At 31.6% G+C, this 19,968-nt stretch overlaps 1 protein-coding gene across 2 annotated transcripts in view; it reads right to left on the reverse strand.

The window, feature by feature from the left end:
• LOC111612981 (endothelin-converting enzyme homolog) overlaps window positions 1-17,432 on the reverse strand; it is a 24,811-nt gene extending 7,379 nt beyond the window's left edge. The window contains exons 1-21 of one of the 2 annotated variants that reach the window (XM_023354275.1): window positions 17,260-17,432; window positions 14,192-14,313; window positions 14,087-14,128; window positions 13,836-13,991; window positions 13,684-13,767; window positions 13,430-13,620; window positions 12,632-12,757; window positions 10,880-10,951; window positions 10,674-10,813; window positions 9,054-9,228; window positions 8,894-8,992; window positions 8,714-8,791; window positions 6,078-6,181; window positions 5,680-5,741; window positions 5,524-5,575; window positions 5,155-5,222; window positions 4,945-5,075; window positions 4,241-4,324; window positions 3,208-3,306; window positions 3,099-3,139; window positions 2,841-2,974 (exon numbers count right to left, since the gene is read on the reverse strand). In XM_023354275.1, coding sequence (XP_023210043.1) covers window positions 2,863-2,974; window positions 3,099-3,139; window positions 3,208-3,306; window positions 4,241-4,324; window positions 4,945-5,075; window positions 5,155-5,222; window positions 5,524-5,575; window positions 5,680-5,741; window positions 6,078-6,181; window positions 8,714-8,791; window positions 8,894-8,992; window positions 9,054-9,228; window positions 10,674-10,813; window positions 10,880-10,951; window positions 12,632-12,757; window positions 13,430-13,620; window positions 13,684-13,767; window positions 13,836-13,991; window positions 14,087-14,128; window positions 14,192-14,313; window positions 17,260-17,297 — 2,076 coding nt within the window. In that variant the 5' untranslated portion in view covers window positions 17,298-17,432 and the 3' untranslated portion in view covers window positions 2,841-2,862. Of the gene's footprint in view, window positions 1-2,840; window positions 2,975-3,098; window positions 3,140-3,207; window positions 3,307-4,240; window positions 4,325-4,944; window positions 5,076-5,154; window positions 5,223-5,523; window positions 5,576-5,679; window positions 5,742-6,077; window positions 6,182-8,713; window positions 8,792-8,893; window positions 8,993-9,053; window positions 9,229-10,673; window positions 10,814-10,879; window positions 10,952-12,631; window positions 12,758-13,429; window positions 13,621-13,683; window positions 13,768-13,835; window positions 13,992-14,086; window positions 14,129-14,191; window positions 14,314-17,259 lie in introns of those variants that run through there. The other variant, XM_023354277.1, reaches the window with a different exon arrangement.
• Window positions 17,433-19,968: the final 2,536 nt, after the last annotated feature.

Genomic DNA, 19,968 nt, shown 5'->3' on the forward strand with positions numbered 1-19,968 from the left:
ATAAATATATTAGTCGAATAAAAATGCACTTTAAAATAGTGTTTCGTCGTTTTTTATTAATTAGAGACCCAAATAAAACGAATATTTGTGTTTTTCTAATAAATTTTTGTTTGTCTCCTTTATAATAAATGAATTTATTTATTTCTAAGTAAAAATTGAAAGGGTCTGTAGAAGTAATTTTTTTTAAATATTCTTTTTCGTGATAAAGTTTTAATACTTATTACTATAATCTAGACATGTTAATCCTTAAATATACTTGTATATTTAAGGATTGGGTCACAAATATATTATATAGGCTATACTTGTGGCCCAAAACTCTATGACTTCTTCCAATGTGGCCCAGAGGAACAAAAAAGGTTGGACACACCCCTGTTCTAGACATTCATTAATTAAAATGGATGCATATTCCAATTTATCACTTATATCTGACTTATATGAATTCAAGTGACTTATTAAACAATCAAACTCTTTCCATAAATCACATTTCGTGCTATCACTTAATATCCACTTAAATTTTGATAGAGCAATTAAAATTTCATTTTGCCATATTTCAACAGATAAACTTTCCATAATTTTAACCCCATTGTGTAACATCTATTATAGAGAAGAAATATATCGTAATGAATCCATTTCAGATGGTATTGTAATCCAATCTATAGGAATTCTTTTCCTTCCAATTTTTTAAAATTAATCTTATCTATGGATGACCAATTCTTATACTTTTTTTTTCTCTTTCAAGCAATTCAGCTGATCTTTCTTCTGCATTGCGTTTTTTCGTTAAAAGTATAGTATTGATATGGAAATTTTGTAGAAAATGCATCCTTTTTTACATCCAATAGTGAGAACAGTGCCATTATCAAGCACCGCACTATCTTTTCTAATATAAACTGTTCATCAAAATAATGTATGCAAACTGCAGAATTAACACTAGGTTCGAAATCTTTTCTATATATGGCTTTAATCCATTGTTTACATTGAACAGGATCTTTGGGAAAACTGAAAACATTAGTGTATTCTTTCTGTGTACCGTAATTAGACGTACTGTACAGTATAACCGGGCACACAACATTTTCGTAGCATCTAAAATTAAAGAAGATTTAAGTTGCTATTTATAAATATACATATAAAAAAGTATAAATTTTTTATTAAAAAAATGGGAAAAATGAAAAATCTATTAATGCAACTGATATACATCCAGAATGTGCAGGATTTACAAATCAGTTTGATACAGGAGGATTCAAAACACACATTTTCATTATTCATTTGAATGTAATTTCTGCAGATTGGCACAATATCTTCTATTTTGAAATCTTTTCCAAGTTTATATATTTCCAGACTATTTTCCGTAGATGTTAAATGAAACTGATATGTTTTCAAATAGCTGTAAAAATTGCAAACATTAATATTTACATTTACTTATTTAATTTGCAGAACTCCTTTATAAACTCTTGAAAAGAGAGCAGCATTCACTGTACTGTAATTGCAACGGTGATGAGGACGAAGAGCAAGAAGCTATTAATTCGTTCAAATGCTCACAGTTTGTCTGAAGGAGTGATTTACGTACTGAGACTTCACAGTTTATACACTGGATTTTAACAAACTCTTCGGAAACATTCGCCGTAGTTAAATATAACAATCGCAGAAGCGATTAATAATGTAAAATAACAATATTGGTTTAACAATTTAATAATTCATTAAAACGTTTTGCATTAATATATTTTTCTTCAGTGATATGAAACTATCTAATGAATATCCTTTCTACAACCACACGACAGATTCCAGTTTTACTTCTTAATAAACAGTTAAAAACTGTTAATGTGATTGTGTTCGTATAGTGGCAATTATGAGAGACGTGTGGCTATTAAGAATATTTAAAATTCTAAATTCGGACATTAGCCTAAAAGTAGAGGTTTATTGGAGTCAGGACTGAGCTATTGGTGATGAAATACAAATGCTCGGCATCGGAAATACTATAGAACTTATATATTTACAATGTAAAAGTACCTAAGACATTATTTAAATACAGTACACTTTACTAGCTGGAATTAAGACTCACTCGCACTTTTTCAGAAAATGTTGCATGACAATCAGAAAATAAACCTGAAATTTAAGAAAAACATCGATTTTGATTTTGGAAACGTGTGAAAAAGAGAGTGTTTGTGTCAATTTTTCTTGTTTTTTAGAGACACAGACTTTGGCTTTTTCGTGAACATACTTTAAATTCAGTTTTTGTAATTTGTAATCAACTAAGAAAGAAACGAGTACTCAATCACGAGTTCTAAATATTATTCCTTTTCGAGAACAAAAAGTGAGCAATAGCAGCAATTGTTATCGCGTGGGACGATTTCAATTAAAATGCAATGTTTTCATCATAATGGATGCAAGGCAGGTTAAACGCCCTGTTTTTGACCAAAAATTTAGTCAATATAATGAATATATAATACATAACCTAGATTGGCCAAAAACATCAATATTGATCGGAAATGAACATAGCTCTCGAAATAAAACGCACTTAGTAAAATTGCGAGGCTTTCTGGAGATGTATACCTCCAGAAAACCTCACAAAAAATCACATTGAATTAAATATCAATTATTTACGGAAGGAAACTTATTTATTAAATTATATTTTAGACACAATATAACATAAATACAACATGAATAGTATAGCCTAAACACGTTATAAATAAAAAACGAGGAAATAAAGTTACTTTTCTTCCTAAGAAACAGCTCCTACCAAAAGCCACAGTTGTTAGTAAACCAGCTGTGTGTGTATTGAAATAATGAAAAACGTATAATTAAATAAACCAAACATTGAAGAAACGAATTAATTTTTCAAATGATTTCACTAAATTTTTTTATTTTTTAATACACAACACTAAATGATATTGCATTTTTACTAGAGTTGGAAGCAGATTTTGACCTACAATCAAAAGCTTCATTGAATTCTTTCACATTTCTATGAGAAATATTGATTCTAAAAAATAAAAATTATAAAACATATTTATAAAATAAAATGTAAACGAAATAAAACGACAGTGAAGATGTTTATTTGAGATTTAATCTCTAAATTATTAATAAAAAATTAACCGTAAACTCACCCATATTTGTCGAATGAGTTGTTTCTTCCGGTGCACCATAACTATAAAATATTTAAGTATATATCAATTTATGGAGTCTTTTTCTATGTATCAATTTAGTAGAACTTACATTAGTGTTAGATAAAAAGAATAGTTGAGGGATGGTAAAATTTTCTAATCGTGGAAGTGATTGATTTTCTCCATTTATGTTTACCCAACGCTGATAAGCCTGCAATTAATTAATTAGATTTAAATAAAATTAATTAATTACAAAAAAATAGTTACTTAAGACTAATGAACCGACTTATTATACTCCCAGCATATTTAATTAACCTTTCCAAAATGCATTTTGTTGTTACTGGCCATTTTCAATTTGATATAGAGTCTATAGTGACTATCACCAACATTAGAAATAAAGTAATTACAAGTTATTATAAATTATTATTAGGATTATAAGTTATAGCTAAGACAGTAAGAGTCTTGTATAGCATTTGCCTTGTAATTTTGTATGCTGTTTATTTAATGTATTTCATTGTTTTGTCCCCCGTGCACAGAGTGAAAAACATCTTACTAAGTAAACAAATATAAGTACAGGAATTTCTACTGTAACTTTATGTTGAATGATTGATTAGTTGGCAAGTGACGTCAGCATAAGAAGGCTGTGCATTATATTATACAATATCTTCCACTACAAGCGAACTCGACTCGTAATGGAAACTCGGGGGAATGGAGATTATATATCTTAATACATTACAAATTAACTAGTCGTATCCTTTATTGATTCTGAGATATAAGGGAAAATATGTATAGTGAAATGTGAATTATTTAATTTGATCTTTGAATCTAAATGTTGTTAACACATTTGGTAACTTTGTTTCTATCGTTCTTAAATATTCTTATAAATATTTGACTGTAACAAAACAGTACATTCCTTATTATTATTATTTTATTTTTGTGCTCATATTTTTACTCTTTCCGCTCTTTGTACCCACAGAGCGGAAAGAGCATCTATATAAATTTTATATAATATAAATATTATAAATTATATACGGTTTATATATATATATATATAATTCTTGTAGCTTTTTCAATAGTTTAAATGTTAAAATAATCGAAGAATATATTTTTACAATTAATAAATTTAAAACATTTCATATACTTACTCGGTAAGCTAATCCGATTGCCATATCATCAGCTGTTATACGATGAAGAATTTCTCCAATGTTACTTAATTCATCAACATTAATCTGAAAAAATTGTTAAATGTTATTTTACGTTATTGATATTGCTATTTTATAATAACAATAATTTTACAGTTTGGAACAATTTAAAATTATTTTATTTACGTGTAATTTGGAGGAAAAAAACTTAAATTACAAGAGGTATAAATTGATGGCGGTTGGCCGAGGCGGTTAAAGATGTTATCTTACCGCTCTAGGGGATCCAAGATCGCATTCGAACAAGTAATATCAAGACATTTAGGGGTGATCTGTCCTAGATATACAGGAACTTGTGTCTCACTAAACGGCCGGATGGCCGAGCGGTCAAGATGGCAGCTTACCGCTCTGGAGGACTCGGGATGGAATCCAGACGGGTCGAAAAATCTTCAGACCGTTTTCGAGGAATCCGACCAAATATGTTGGCCCCCGTCCCTCACTATCCGGCCGCCCCATTGTGGACCTGGCCGATCCCATAATGGGCTTGCTAAAGGAGGCCCTCTTGGGTGCCAGAATGTCTCTCTTACCATCCGGCCTACCTATTATGGGTCTGGCCGTGATGGATATGGAAAAAAAGGTCCTGTTAGTGCCCACAGGGCAGAAAGTCAAAAGTAAAAAAACAGGTATAAATTGTATATACGTTATTTTACCTCTGCATTATCCATAGAAACATTTAGAGCATTGTATTGTTGTTTGAAACTTTGAATTCTTTTTTCGAATTGTTTTCTATCTTCTTCACCAAACCAATCAGCGACAAATTGGAATTCATTTCTTTTGCCTTCTAAAAATACGAATCAGTAATATTCACAGTCAAACTTCGTACAATAAAATAGAATATTTTCGATGTTTGTTCAATTTACCTTTTCCAATAACCGAACGAATTAATTCGCGACTAATTAAAGTTCCGATTAACGCAAAATTCAAGTAACTATAATAAGTATTTATAATCAATATAAAGAAGCAAAAGTATTGTATATATTTAATATATATAGAGGGGTGCAAAAGTAGGTATACAGTTGAAAATCTGAGAAATACAAATGTTTGGTATTCATTATTATTATTTTTATTATCTTTTATTAGTTCATATTCCTTATTTGTGATATAATTTGTACGTAAAATTAAAACGTTTTTTTCTTCCTGTATGTTTTTTCGGTAATAACAACTGTATACAACCTATTTTTGTACCCCCCCCCCGTATATAAAAAAATAGAATATATTTTGTGAATAACCTGGGTGCATCAATGTCAAAGAATGGCTTTTGTATCACGGTTTCGGGAATTACTAAATTTAAAAAATAATAATTTGTAAAATATTCTATTAAATATGCAATGTAAAATCCTTTTAAAAATTGATTAAGAAAACGAAAAATAAAATAAAAATATTACCGATGACGTTGCTACTTTCTTCGTTGTAAATACGTGCATTTGTAATAGAATATTGAGGCCAACTAAATATTTAAAAATATAACCATTTTATAAGATATTTACATGTGTAAAAAGTATATAAAATTTATACAGAAGAAGTCTGTTAACCCAGCACTTATAATACCAGAGTGGTGCCGGATTAGAGGGCGTTTTGGCTCATTTTCTCGAAATTCGATAAGTTACACCCGATCCGAACACATTGCAGACCAACGCTGCTGTATGTTTTCGATTTGTTTACCCACGTGCTTTAATTAATCAATTTAATAATGATGCAGTGTACAATTACTGTGTCAATCACATGCCTGATTAACGAACTTCTACTATACAGTATATATATATATTATAAAATTAAATATAACCTTATTCCGTTAACGGGAGTGGTAATTTGTGAATATTTGTTTAAGTTTGGAATATAAGAAATGTATAAAGTCGTTTGCATCCAATCGTCTGTCAGATCTGGTACCTGGGAATAAATATAACTTTTCATAAGATGTAAAGTTTTAATGAATATTTTTATTGATTTTGTTATAAAAATTTATAATAAATGTGAGGAAATCTCTTTGGGATTTAAAATTGATCGAATAAGAAATGCAATACATTGGAGATCTGTCTAAAGGGCGTTTTCCGGTGGACTTTCTATATGAAACTAATCGAGGCACCTCCCGGTACGTCATGCCTCGTCTTACATTATCCGGCTGCCGCAATTGGGAGCCGTACTGAGCCCACAGTGAAAATGACAAAAAGTGCCTTCTTTCCATCCACAAGGTGGAAAGATCCAAAACATTAAGAAAGGATCTTACGTGCCGAAATGTACGAAATACTAAATATCATACTCAGCTCTTTAAAATACTTAATGAATCATCAAACACCTTATGCTGAGAAATATTTATTAAACAAACATTATTAATGTTTTCGATTTAATATGATAGACCATCTTCAGATGCAACCAAAATTCGAACGTATTTTAACTAGTGTTGCAACGAATAGTATATTCGGCCAAACTATTCGGCTCGATTAACGCACGTATGAAAATTGGCGCGCAAACCGCATTATGCTCTCTATTGGCCCGCTGTCACTAAGCTTCGCCAATCGCGTTAATTATTGACAGTTGTAGCGGACAGACAAGAGCGTCATGGCATTTTTTTACATTTAGTGGAGCACTCCCTCTGACCTGTAGCATTAAATGCTACTGGCTTGAGATACTCCTCTTTTAATTAACCCTGCTTCGCATATGCTTTGCAGGTTATGGCAGTATGTGATAAATGGTATCAAATGTGGATAACAATGAAATGACCTACACGTGTAAATAACGGAAGAAGAACAGAGAAGGACCGCCAAGTGAAAATGAGAAAATAAATATGAAGTTGAGTTGATAACATAATCGAACAAGTCCAGGCAGCTTATTGGCGCAAAATTCGCGGCCGTCAATGCCAAACAATTGTTGTCATAGACTTCGGAAAGCTAAATGCTTGTAATGAAAGTCACTTAGCGTGTACGGGCGAAAGCCTGGGGCCGTTCGGACTAACAAGCTTCTAGGTTCCGTTCGTCCTATATGTCTCTTTTCTCCGTTATCATCAGGCTATGAGACACGTAATTGTAAAATGGGAAATCTAGGACGGAAAAGTGACGAATCGAAAGTATCGTGCGCGTATTATGATGTATGCATAGGCATACGTGCACTAGAGCAATAGAGAAAAGAGAAAGGGAAACGCAAAGACGAGCGCTTAAAAAGAAGGATAGGCAGGATCAGACCCTCAGATGTGTGACGATACTCGAACGAATAGGTGTGTACTGTACGTCTGCTGATCTTTGTAATTATAAATTATAAATACATGTGACTAATATTATTTTCTTTTTTATTTTGTGATGTTATAAGTTATAAATAAATATAAACAAACAACACTAACCCGATAACATTAAATCTAAATACCAAAATGATAAATTTACTGTGTTTTTGTTATTTCTTACTCCTGTTTTTAGGTATTCGGTATTCGGCCGAATAGTGATTAAATATTCGGTATTCGGCCGAATAGCGAAAAATATGCCGAATAGGCCGAATACCGAATAGTAACCGAATACGTAATAATTTGTTACATCACTAATTTTAACTTAACATTTACGACTGAACGTTTGAACACTTTTACATTTAAATTTAAAACAAACTACTAAATAAATTAACAAATAAATAATAAAATAAAACAAAATATACTAAATGAACTAATACAATAACGATGTAAATAATACAAAATAAAAATAACATATGTAAAATAAAATAAAAATGAAATAAATATACAAAAATGTCTCTAAGTATAAGGGCAGGTACAGGCTAAGAATTTTTGTGTTTTAGTTTTTCTTTTATGTAGAATTTTTATGCGGAAACTAGTCCATCCACATCCCTGGCGTTAATACAACCATCCTTTAATTTTTTTCTACAGATTTCGATTTTTTCTTCGTGCATTGCTAATGATGGAAATGCATAGCCCTGAGGGTAGTCGCTTCACTCCATTTAACCACAGAGTCCTCTGCTTGTGCCATATAGGATATTACCGTGTTGCAGTGACCTTTATTAATGTCATATTTGTACTCCTTAAGTCTGACACCTAAATTCCTTCTTGCGACCCTAATATAGTCTTTCTTAATTCCTAATTCCTGATTTTCAAATGGAATTTTATGTACGCCAGCTTTTTCTTCTTTTTAAATCATGTCTTTATCATTTTTTAAATTACTTTATAAATTAGGTGTTCTTTTGAAAACTATTTTTGAGTGTTTTTTGTCCGACACTTGTTTCATGATGTTCTTGATGTTTCGATTATAAGTGAACTTGGAGATTTTCAACTGATTTCTTTGGGTTATTATATTGTCTCCTTTATATATTTTAATTAGTCCTTGTATTGTACTGTACTTCATATTGCTCCTATGAAATTTCATAATGACTTTCTCTAAGATTAAAAATAATTTATTTATTTATTAAAAATTAATTAATATTAACACTTACGTGTTTATAATAATCATTTACGTAATCGATATCTTTTATTTTTGTATCATAACCATACAAAAATTGCATATTTTCAAGCTACGAAAAAAAAATCGATATTTTAAAATTGAAAAATGTATTTAAAACGTAGAAATACGTATAAATGTATATAAAATGTTTAGATTAACAATATATAAATACCTTCTTAATTAAAGATTTACGCTTGGATGCATCAATCCATGATGATTGATTTAAAAATATTTCAAATTCGTGTGTAATAAATTCCATCATATATTTAATCTAGAGATAAGAAGAGACTTCAAGTAGTTGTTTAGAATTGAATAAAATTCAAATTACTTACCATATAAGTTAAATCCGTGTTTTCGTTTATAAATAAATGATCGACATAAAACGGCATTAAATCCTTCAACACCATAATGCACTTATCAGGTTGGGAAACGTTATTAATTCTGTATTTGGTCATGTAATTCCCGAAGTAAGTAATAGCTTGAAAAACAACATAATTTGCTAGAGTTCTACGTGAAAAATATAATATATTACAGATTAAAGTCAGTGAAAACGTAATCTGTAGTATAATTTAAAAAAAACTTAGCATTTCGTAATAATTTTCACGTCTCTATCATTCAGATTCTTTGAAATTCATTTAGTGGCTTAGCAGTGGTCTAATATCAGGATTAAGCTACTAATCAATGGTGTTGGAAAATTGATCTCAATTGTATGGATTTTACAAATTTTGTTCACGTGTCTAACACCTAAATATGGAGAGTTTCTTATAGAGAATCCTCCAGGAAAATCGCCAATGCCTTATAACATCAATACACTCGTAATTAATTTATTGTAATTTTAGAAAATTACAATTTATGTTTTTTATTTTAAATTTTATTTAGTAAAATTTTTAAAACTATTTTAGAATAAGGTTTTTCACGTTTCTAAATGAAACTTTATATAGACTTCTTTTATCAATTACAACTTATTGAAAAATAAATTAGGCTTGTAAATTTTAATCGAACTTCATGTGGTAACTAGAAATTCCTCAGTCAGGCATGATGGAATACTTTTTATGAGAAAGTAGAGATTGATAATATTTCTACAAATTACGTGGTTTATGCTATCTGTTGTAACATACAAGTAGAGTTGTTTGTTTTGTTATGTACGACAATTCAACACTTGGGCGATCTGCCTAGTGGGGATGACTTCCGGGAGGTCTTTTAAGGATAACTGGCCTCTATTCAGGCGTTACAGACATGGAGAAAACCCGGAAAACTCCACGTGGCCAACCTGTCCTGGCGAGGCACGACCCACGACCGAACTATGGTTATTATATTAGTAATACCTAAATATACACTCGCAATTACTTGATTCTAAACATTAAATAAATGCTGATAGTTGTATAAAGAGATGTTTATAAAGTTATATAATAGTTCAAACTTAGAAAATGTATTTTTTAAAAATTCTCAAGAGACAATACATTATAAATGTCTTCATCTTGACATGTGTAAAAAAAAACAAGATAAAGACACTTTTAATGTATTGTCTCTTTTGAGAATTTCTTATAAATTTTATAAGATGTCCTGACCATTTTATCTAATTATATAACAGCTGTTTAAAGCATTTATATTATTTTTAAAAATAATTTAAGTAAATATATACGTTGTAGGCATGTATTACTTAGTAAAATCATTAGTTAATTCCCAATAGTTTAGAAGTTTTAATTAACGTTTACAGCCAAATCAGTAAATTTTGAATTATTTCATGCATAATTTCAATTGATCCCAATCTTTACAACTTTAAAATCTTAACTAATTATGATCCATATACGATAAACGTTAGGTTAATTATTCTATTCTACGAATATTAGCTGCAACTTGAGGAAATTGTACTCACTCCGAGTGAAATATTCTTTTTCTAAAATTGTTATATATTAATTTATTTAGTAATATTATAATTTATTTAACTTAACCTTTCGCTAATGTATTTTGTATTTATGGTCACGATAAGATTTTTAAAATAATTGACGTTGTACACTGCTATGGCGTCACTCTCAGTAACAGTCTTGTTGGCATCTTCTAATACTTTATTAAAAAAGTCGATCCATTTGTCCTTCGTTAAAATGAAATTTCCAATAAGTGAATAATTTAACATTTATTATAATTGTAATTAACTTACAAATGTGGTTCTTTTGCCGAATTCTTTAATAGTCATTATTTCTAGTGAACCGTAAGGATCAGTTTCGTCTTCCTGTCAAACAATTAACAGAAAATTAAAATTGATTATAGTTTCCTCATTTAATTACTTCTTTCTTGTATTAAAGAATGATAGCTTTAAAAATTATTTAAAATAGTTGGGCATAGTCGAAAATTTCTCAGATAATCTCGAATTTCTTAATACAGATCAATTTTTGTTCCGGATGGAACTGATCCTCTAAAAAGTCTCAAAGTTGCTAAAGCCATAGTCTTAATTTATAATAAGTAGGTTTTCTTAAAAACTCTTTCCACCCTGTGGGTACTAAGAGGGCCTCTTTTAGCAAGCCAGTTATAGGTTCGGCCAAGCCTACAATGGGGCGGCCGGATGGTGAGGGACGGGGTCTGATATATCTAATTGGACCACACCTTGAAAAATTCCTGGAAACTTTTCGACCCGTCCGGATAGCTACCGCTCCGGGTCCCCCAGAGCGGTAGCTACCACCTTGACCGCTCAGCCATCCGGCCGTCGATGTCAAATGCTTTGGTGGATGTGTCCTCTGCAAAAATGTGGTTCGATCACCGTCAGCCTTCAACTTCTGGAGATGAGTGGTTGTATATCTAGCTGTGTGACTAGACGCTTTATCATGGTGAAGAGTCACTTTGATTTCTTCTCCAGGATACAACTTTGGAAGCTCATATTTCAAATATGGTTTCAAAATGTTCTCCACATAGTACTTAGCGTTAACTTTCACAGTTTTTGGCACTTTGATATGAGGAAGTGTTCCCTGGTCCGTCATTCCTCCAACAATTACAAATCTTTCAGGCCATCTTTCGTGACATTTGACAAGCCTCTGTAATACGCTTCTTGTCTAGTCTTGTATTCAATTTCACGAGCTCTATGATGGCTTTTCTCTGCCGCTAGACTTATTACACCATCCTGGTATGATAAGTCTAGCGGAAAAGAAAAGCCGTCATAGAGCTCGTGAAATTGAATTTGACAAGTCATTCTTCTGGCACATCGTGCTGCACATACAGAATTTTTCGAGTTTCATTGCAGTAATCAAGGTATATGTATATACGCTTTATCTAGAGTGGCCATGTACTCACTTTCTACTCCAGCCAGATGCATCTCATAGAGCTTCTTTGCTTTAGTCTTCCTGTTCTGTTTGTGTGAAGATGTGAGGCGATGTCCAGATGCTTTTTTTCTTGGTAGCTACTTGCAGATCTTTATGTATAATGGTGTTAACTGTGAACTGAGATGTACCCAGACGTTTTGCTACGGTCTATGGCAAGGTGGATTTTCTTTTCTACTTATTTCCTTAACTTTCCTTATTTTATCCTTACTTCGAGATTTGCGAGCCCTTGGAAATATTGGGTGTAACTCACCAGGACTCGCTTGTTGCTTTTTCGTTTTGTTACTAAGAACTCCTGGGGAACTTCAATTCCATTCTTCTCGAGGGCTTTTACGACAGCACGAGATGAAAAACCTTCTTCGGAAAGAAGCTTGATGTGCACGTCAACTTCGCTCGCAACTGCTGCCTCCATTTTTAGAACAATCGAACTCAAAAGTTCTTAGAATTCAAAGAAAAGCAACACCTACCGGTTTTCAAAATTTGATTTATATTCGACAAGTAGAACGAAAGATATACGATCGTAAATTTGAGTCATAATTAGCAAATCACCTTCTATATACGCCATCGAAATAAAATAATGAGAAAGTGTAATTTACACTCACAAAATTTCTTGCTTCGTGCAATTGTTCTAATTCTTCGATTTCAAAAGCGGTGAGATAGGCGGAAGGATATGATGTCAAACCTATTATCGTTTGATTTGTGACGTCATCTGACGGAACACGTTTAATCTGTAAGCACATTATTATTTAAAAGTTTACTATCAAAATCCAATTTTTAAGCGTAGTTTTTTCAGGGGCGGCCCTACATAAAAGCAAAAAAGAAAAAACCGCGGCACTTAGGACCTCCCTTATAAGGGCCTACAAATATTATAGTATATTTTAGTATTTAAATAAAGAAATTAGTAATTATTGAAAATATAATTGTTTTGGTATCTGTTTCATCTGCATAAGAATCGTTTTCAAAGTTAAAATTAATCAAAAAATATCTCCAATCAACAATGTGTCAAGAGGGACTTTCTTTACTTTCGATCTTGTCGATTGAAAGAAATTTTGCTTCAAAACTGGATTTTTCCATGTGATTGATGAATTTAGAGCTGTTAAAAGAAGAAACAAGTTTTATAGAAGAATTTCTATACCTATTCAATAATCCAATTCATTGTAAAATATTTTTATTACTTCGTTGCGTATTTTACTATTTCTATATTAAAAATGTTTATACTATAGTATTGTACTCCTAAATAAACATATGCTATATCTCCATCTGTCTTTTAATAAAAATAAATTTTACCTAGGGCATCTCAAATTCTAGGGCCGCCTCTGAGTTTTATTGAAATGTCGTCTTAAGTATTTTAAATAATATAATTGAAAAAATATTTAATTAAATCATATGTTAATTGTAACCATTAATATATTTTCAGCTTTATTTTTGCCGTTTAAAGTTACTCCCACTTCAAAAAGGCCATGTTTGGATAACTTAGTTACTGATGCCACCGCACTGAATAGAAATCCGGTTTCCTTCCAATTTCTCAATATGGGCCATCCCCCAAATTCCTTTATCATGTAAGATATCATATTTTTCTCATTCCTTTTATCTGAAAATAAACTTTAATCTATCTAAATTTATTGTAACTTATGTTAGAAGTCATTAAACTTACATGGATAAAGACAGAATTGATAATAATTTAAGGCCTTTCGAGAAATTGATGCTGTCAAATTCATCATTTTTTTATTAAATATGTCTGAAAGAGAAAATTGTAATGTGCTATAAAGATTTAATTTTAAATGTAAATTAAGATAATAAATTTACTTATTAAAACATTATCTATTTTCCGCTGTTTTTCTATTATCTTATTGGAAATTATTCCTTGTTTCCATGAATTTTTCTGTTTTTGACCACAAACAAAGGAATAAAAGTCTTCACATGGGTCAATAGATTCGTCAATCCAAAGCAAAATGTCAATTGCTGTTAATTTTAATAAGTTTAAAATGTTTTGAATTTAGAAACGTCATCAAAATTTTAATTAATTAAATTATTTGCATTATTTTTTTGATACAAACCAGCATCCACGCAAGAAGCAGAAATACATGGTAATGAGGAACCTGTAATAAAAGTTAATTAATTTCTTGTTTTATTATTTTAATAGAAATTCATTATATATTTACTTTTCGTTTTCTGATAAATCATAAATGATCCGAAGACGAATATAATGATGATAAGCACTAAAATACAATACATAAATATACGAATACTCGTTCCTTCAGTGTATATTTGTTTTCCTTTCACTCTAAAGAAATTAAATATAAACACATATTATGAGCATAAGAATATATAAATAAGCACGTCATACACACACACGCACACACATATATTTTCTCTTAATTCCCACCAGTGGCCGTTCACGCTTTACCAATGGGCTGGCGAAGTGGAGTTTTCAGGCTTTTTTCACGCATGTAACACTTACATAGGAGCCAATTACTCATAGAAAGTCCTCTGGGTAGGCACTACTCCTACGCTCTTGCCCACGTGTTGCCTCGTTTCATCAACACAAAAATTCCGGATTCGCGTTCGGTTCGGAACTTTAAGAAATTTTCATGAATAGTCTGTACAGGTTCGAGGCCATGGTTACCCATGGCCTCAAAGAACACGAGAAAAAGCCAATCTTAGTGCTTGCCGAGTGGAAAGACTTACAAAACAAAAAATAATAATCATAATAATAATTTCAAGATTTTTTAGTGAACATCTTGAAATAAATATTATAGTTATAGTACATTCACAACTGTAGGAAGATTTTTTCTCATTCCCATAGGATGTATTCATTTCTATGGTATTATTGTAGTTGGAACGATTTTTAAATATATACTAAACTATAAAATATTTAATATTTAATAATTTAAATGAGAAAAAAATATTTATACTCGAAAAATAACTCCACAATTTTACACGTATTGCTATATGCAAATGGTTTTATGTCATTCGTATACTATATTTGGACATCAAGTAAAAGCATATATTTTGTAGATGATTGGATTAAATTTTGTGTCCATTTATAAGCATTTCATTCAGATTATTTTTACTAACAATTATACCTGTTCTAAGTTCTCACGAAATTCCCATAATTTGTTCTACATTGACAATGAAGCTCGTGTACTTTGCAACCTCTTCCATAGTTAGGCAGCAAAATTGATTTAAAGAACTCGAGTATACCTTTACTACGCACTTTAATGGATCCTTAAATTTTAATTAAAGTTTAATAAGAGTAATACAACACGTTTAGGATACCTAAATTGCTGATCAGTACCAGTGTAGTGAGAATTAAATGAACTGAGCCGTTAGTTATTCGCTCTTTTAATAATTTTTAATTTGCCAAGATAATTGCCCGTAACTCTCAATTCGAATTTTTAAATCACTCATATAAAGAAAATACTAGTAAAAAAGAGTGGCCTCTATGTTTTATATAAACTGTTATTTAATTTTTTTCTTATTTATTTAAATAGAAAAGGAAAAGTTCTAAACGATCCATTTATAGAATTCCACTCTCATTCGCAGTATAGAATTGCAGTAGATTATGTGTATGGCTTTCAGCTGTGGACTTCGTCTTAAGCATTGTAGCGTGTGTAACTTGCGATAAATTGGGCCGAGAGGGCAAAGGTCCAATTTATTATAACTCTGAGACTCCAGATCGAACAGGATGAGCAACTCTTAGAATTGTTCGGGTCTTTCATCACCCGGCCGCCTCATTTTGGGCTTGCCAAAAAGGCCTTCTTAGTCCCTTCAGAGGAGAGTTAAAAATGTAAATATTGTGTGTATATATATAATATACTAGCAGACCCCGCCACGCGTTGTTGTGGCTCAAAATGTATCTGTTATATATGTAAAACACATCCCTCGTGAAGGGGGGAAATTTTTCGAAAAATTTCTTCTTAGTGCACATTCTCTTGACATACCTTATTAAAACGCAATCAAAAACGAAAAACCCGCATGTAAAATAATATAATAGAAGCCAAGTTTTTCACAATAAGCCTTAATTCTGTCCCTCTCCCCCGTGGGGGGAATATCGAAAAATCCCTTCTTAGTGTACATTCTGTTGACGTACCCTATTAAAATGCAATCAAAAACGCAAAAACCGCATCTAAAATAGTATAAATAGAAGCAGTTCTTTACGGTAAGCCTTAACCCTAACCATCTCCCTTCAGTGGGGGGAATTTCGACAGGTATATTATATAAAAACACGTGCGTATTCGAATGCAGCGTTGTCAAAATTTCAAAGGAATCGGTAGGAACAAACGAACATTACATTTTTATTTATATAGATAGATAGATAGATGATCCGCTTTAGTTCATTTTCACAGAAAAGCAAACTTAGAGTGTCGTACTCGTAGCGCCATCTGTTGCACATAAAAGCCTTAACCTAGATGATATCTTTTAATTTATATGAATGTTTAACGGAATAATATACAGCCTATGTCCACCCTGAAGCTCCATTCTAAATATTGGTGAAAGAATTTTTGAAATCGGATGAATACTTTCGGACATTACCTGCTATATCCAAACTTACTTACTTACTTCATACATACATACATACATACATACATACGAACATTACCTCTTTATAATACAGTTGTCCCTCTATAGTCCGACGTTTTTTAATCCGACATGCTCAGTAGTCCGACGCACCTCCCGTCAAGGTACCCGTCCCCGTTAAGGCTGGTATACACGGTAAGGAAATCCTTTGAGGATTAACCGTGATTTTTTTTCTATCTATCCATTTTTAAATAAAAATAATTCTTTATACGTTGGGAGATATACGTGTCTGCTTGCACAGAAGCATATCGCGATGTGAATCTCCCCATCCAATTTTTACACGATGACACACATTTCGTGTGTTTTATGTGAGCAGTTCTGTTCGAACAGTTGGAGTAGAGAATATTGTAAGTTACTGCTAGCAAAACAATGCGAAATATGTAATTATTTTCGGTAATCCGGACACTTTTGGTAATCTGACACACCTTTGGTCCCATACCTGTCGGATTATCAAGGGACAACTGTATTAGTATTGTATAGATATAGATATAGGCCTATAACCAATTCAATTTTTTCTCATTCCTACAACAAAAGCGACGAGGTTCTAAATTGGTATTAATTAAGGCTTTTTCTTTAACTGTGTAGCCTAATTCCATTAAGAAAATCGAAATTTATAAGCAAAAATAATATTTACAATACTTAAAATTACCTTAAGTTATGTAATTCATCTCTAACAAATGTATTCATTTTTAGAAATAATTCCTTATTCAGCTTCTTAACTAGTTTTCAAATTTTCTATAAATTTACGTTAAAATCGAAAGAATAATCAATTTGCCGAATGGAATAAATTCGAAAACTATTCGATGACGAATAAACGCTCTATTTAACCTTTTAAACATTTTAATTCATATCACATGAGAGAGTTTTACTTTGATTATATTCACAGGATTCATTTGAATTATTATTATTCACACGTAAAAGCCAAAAGAAAAAAAATCCAGCAACGAGTTGCTTAACTTTCCCGGCAAAATTTTAAACTGCGTGTGTGACGCCATCTGTTACAATATTTCATTATTAAAAACCACTAAAATGTAATCTCGTCAACCTAGGAGATTGGTGCTATTAAATTTTGGTGGTTAAAAGTCGAAGGGTAGGAAGATAAAGGCGGTCGTGTATCACATCTCAAGTAGGGTCGGACTTAATTATTAATGACACTTTTACTCGTCATTAAGTCCGACCCAACTTGAGCAAAAAATTGTAATTAGCATTTACAATTTTTTTTAATAAAACCTATGCCTACCCTCAAAATTAAGCTTTTTGCCATTTTAATCTGAAATTTTCGACTAAAAGCTGAGAATTTCAAAGTGGGTAAACAAAATCGTGGCTTCCAGACACCCTAACAGAAAAAGAAAACTCGAATTTTTTACATTTCTCGACGTTTCAAGGTCCCCTGAATCCGAAACGTAAAAATTTTGGGGATCATATTTTGACCGATCGCCATACTTTCATTCTGTTATGTATAACAGAGCCGGGAAAGTAAAACTCGATAGAATAATATACAAAATGTAAAAACTGTTGTGAAATGCCACATGATAAATACGGTCAAACCTCGGTTTACGAACGTCCGTTTATGAGCAATTCGGTTTATAAACAAAATTTTGAACGCCATATTCGTTCCGGTCGCCGTACAATAACTCGGTTTCTGGTCAGTTTAAATTTTTTAAAACATCATTCAGGTCATTTTTTATTGTATTTATACTCATCTGCAGACTCCTGGTTGGAATATTAAGAAAGGATAGACTTTAAACTGACCCAAAATTATTTGTATGATCATAATTATTTAAATAAATAAATTAATCCTTGGGCATTATATTCTATTTTTCACATTTTCAGAGGTTTCACAAAGATAACAGTTCAGAGCTGAACAAGATTTCATCATACTAATAGTAACAACATAGCATAAAGTAAACAATACAGCAATCTGCTTCTTCCTACATGTCTCTTAGTTGGTGCCAGCATTACGATTCTGATGTTAATTAGGAAGTTATGTGATACCTAAGTATTGGAGCGGATACATTATGTACAGTAGTCAAATTAGGCAATCAGTTTAAGGCTTTATACTCTTTCCTAATGCTAATTACTGTATTGAGAGCTTTAGTGATCTAGTTATGATATAATTATATGTTAACGTACTGTACATAAGACTTTAAAATAAACTTTTTTTTGAGTCCTACTTAATAGTAGAATCCAAAAAGAAATTTATTGGGTTCTACTACTAAGTAATTTTTATGCATAGAAGACAGTTTCCACCAAATGTTCCCCATCAGCCTGGCAGCATACACATACACTTTTCACAAAATTGTTTATGATACTGCTGCATAATTCCACCAATAATGCATCCATTATCCATCAAGTTCAGAAATTGTTGGGAGTTGTTGGTACAGGTATGAGATTTGACAAACTCCACAGAAAAACTCATAGGGTGTCGAATTGCATGACTTCAATGGCCAGTTCTGGTTGACACTGCATTAGATGGCATAGCCTGGAAATCACCTTAGAAAAAGTAGTCCGATCACTGTCAATGGGTACATCCTTTATATTTTTATACATATACATATACATCCTTTATATATATGTATATTTGTAATATTATAAATAAGCTTATCAAGAAGACTTATCTTACTTTTTTATTCCCATTTAATTCCTTAGAAACTTGTGTAATAAATTATTCTTAATATAGTATAGTTGCTGTTTACACACAGAAATTATGTAATAAAGTTAATACAGTAAATAGAAAATGGCTTTTGCAAAATATCTGTTTATTTAATTTTCAGTTTTTACAATATTATGTATGAAAAAAATTTAACTTACATCCTTAAAAACTGCATTTGATGATTATAATGAAATGATGCACTATCTACTTCAGTATAAGTTATAGTACTTATGTACTATAACTTATACTTATAATAGTACAGTTGACCCCCTATAACACGGGTTCCTATAGTTCGGATTCCTATATGACGGCGAAAAAATTGCGACGGTATCCATACAAACACGGTAAAAAAACTCCTATAATTCGGTAAAACGTCATCAGGCAGCCGAACTACTTTCCACCGTCCAGCGCCATGCTACAGAGAGGTTAGGCGAGTAAGTTGAGTTTACTATCGTCTGTACTGTATGTAAATTAGGTACTGTAAGTCTAATACAGCACTAATTTTATACATTTCTTGTGAAAGAAACATTTCTTATTCAACGGTCATACAAATTATTTATATTAATGATGTCTCCAAAGTTCAATGAAGTTTTCGCAGAAAAATAATTTATCAGAAAACGCGGCACCGTTTGGTGCGCTGCTCCGCGACAAAAACAAGCGTAAGCAACGGCATAGTCGAACGGTGCACACTCGGTAAGTAATCCT

This window comes from Centruroides sculpturatus, unplaced genomic scaffold, assembly GCF_000671375.1.
Source record: "Centruroides sculpturatus isolate CEXI.00-Female unplaced genomic scaffold, Cexi_2.0 scaffold1654, whole genome shotgun sequence".
Lineage (NCBI taxonomy): Eukaryota > Metazoa > Arthropoda > Arachnida > Scorpiones > Buthidae > Centruroides > Centruroides sculpturatus.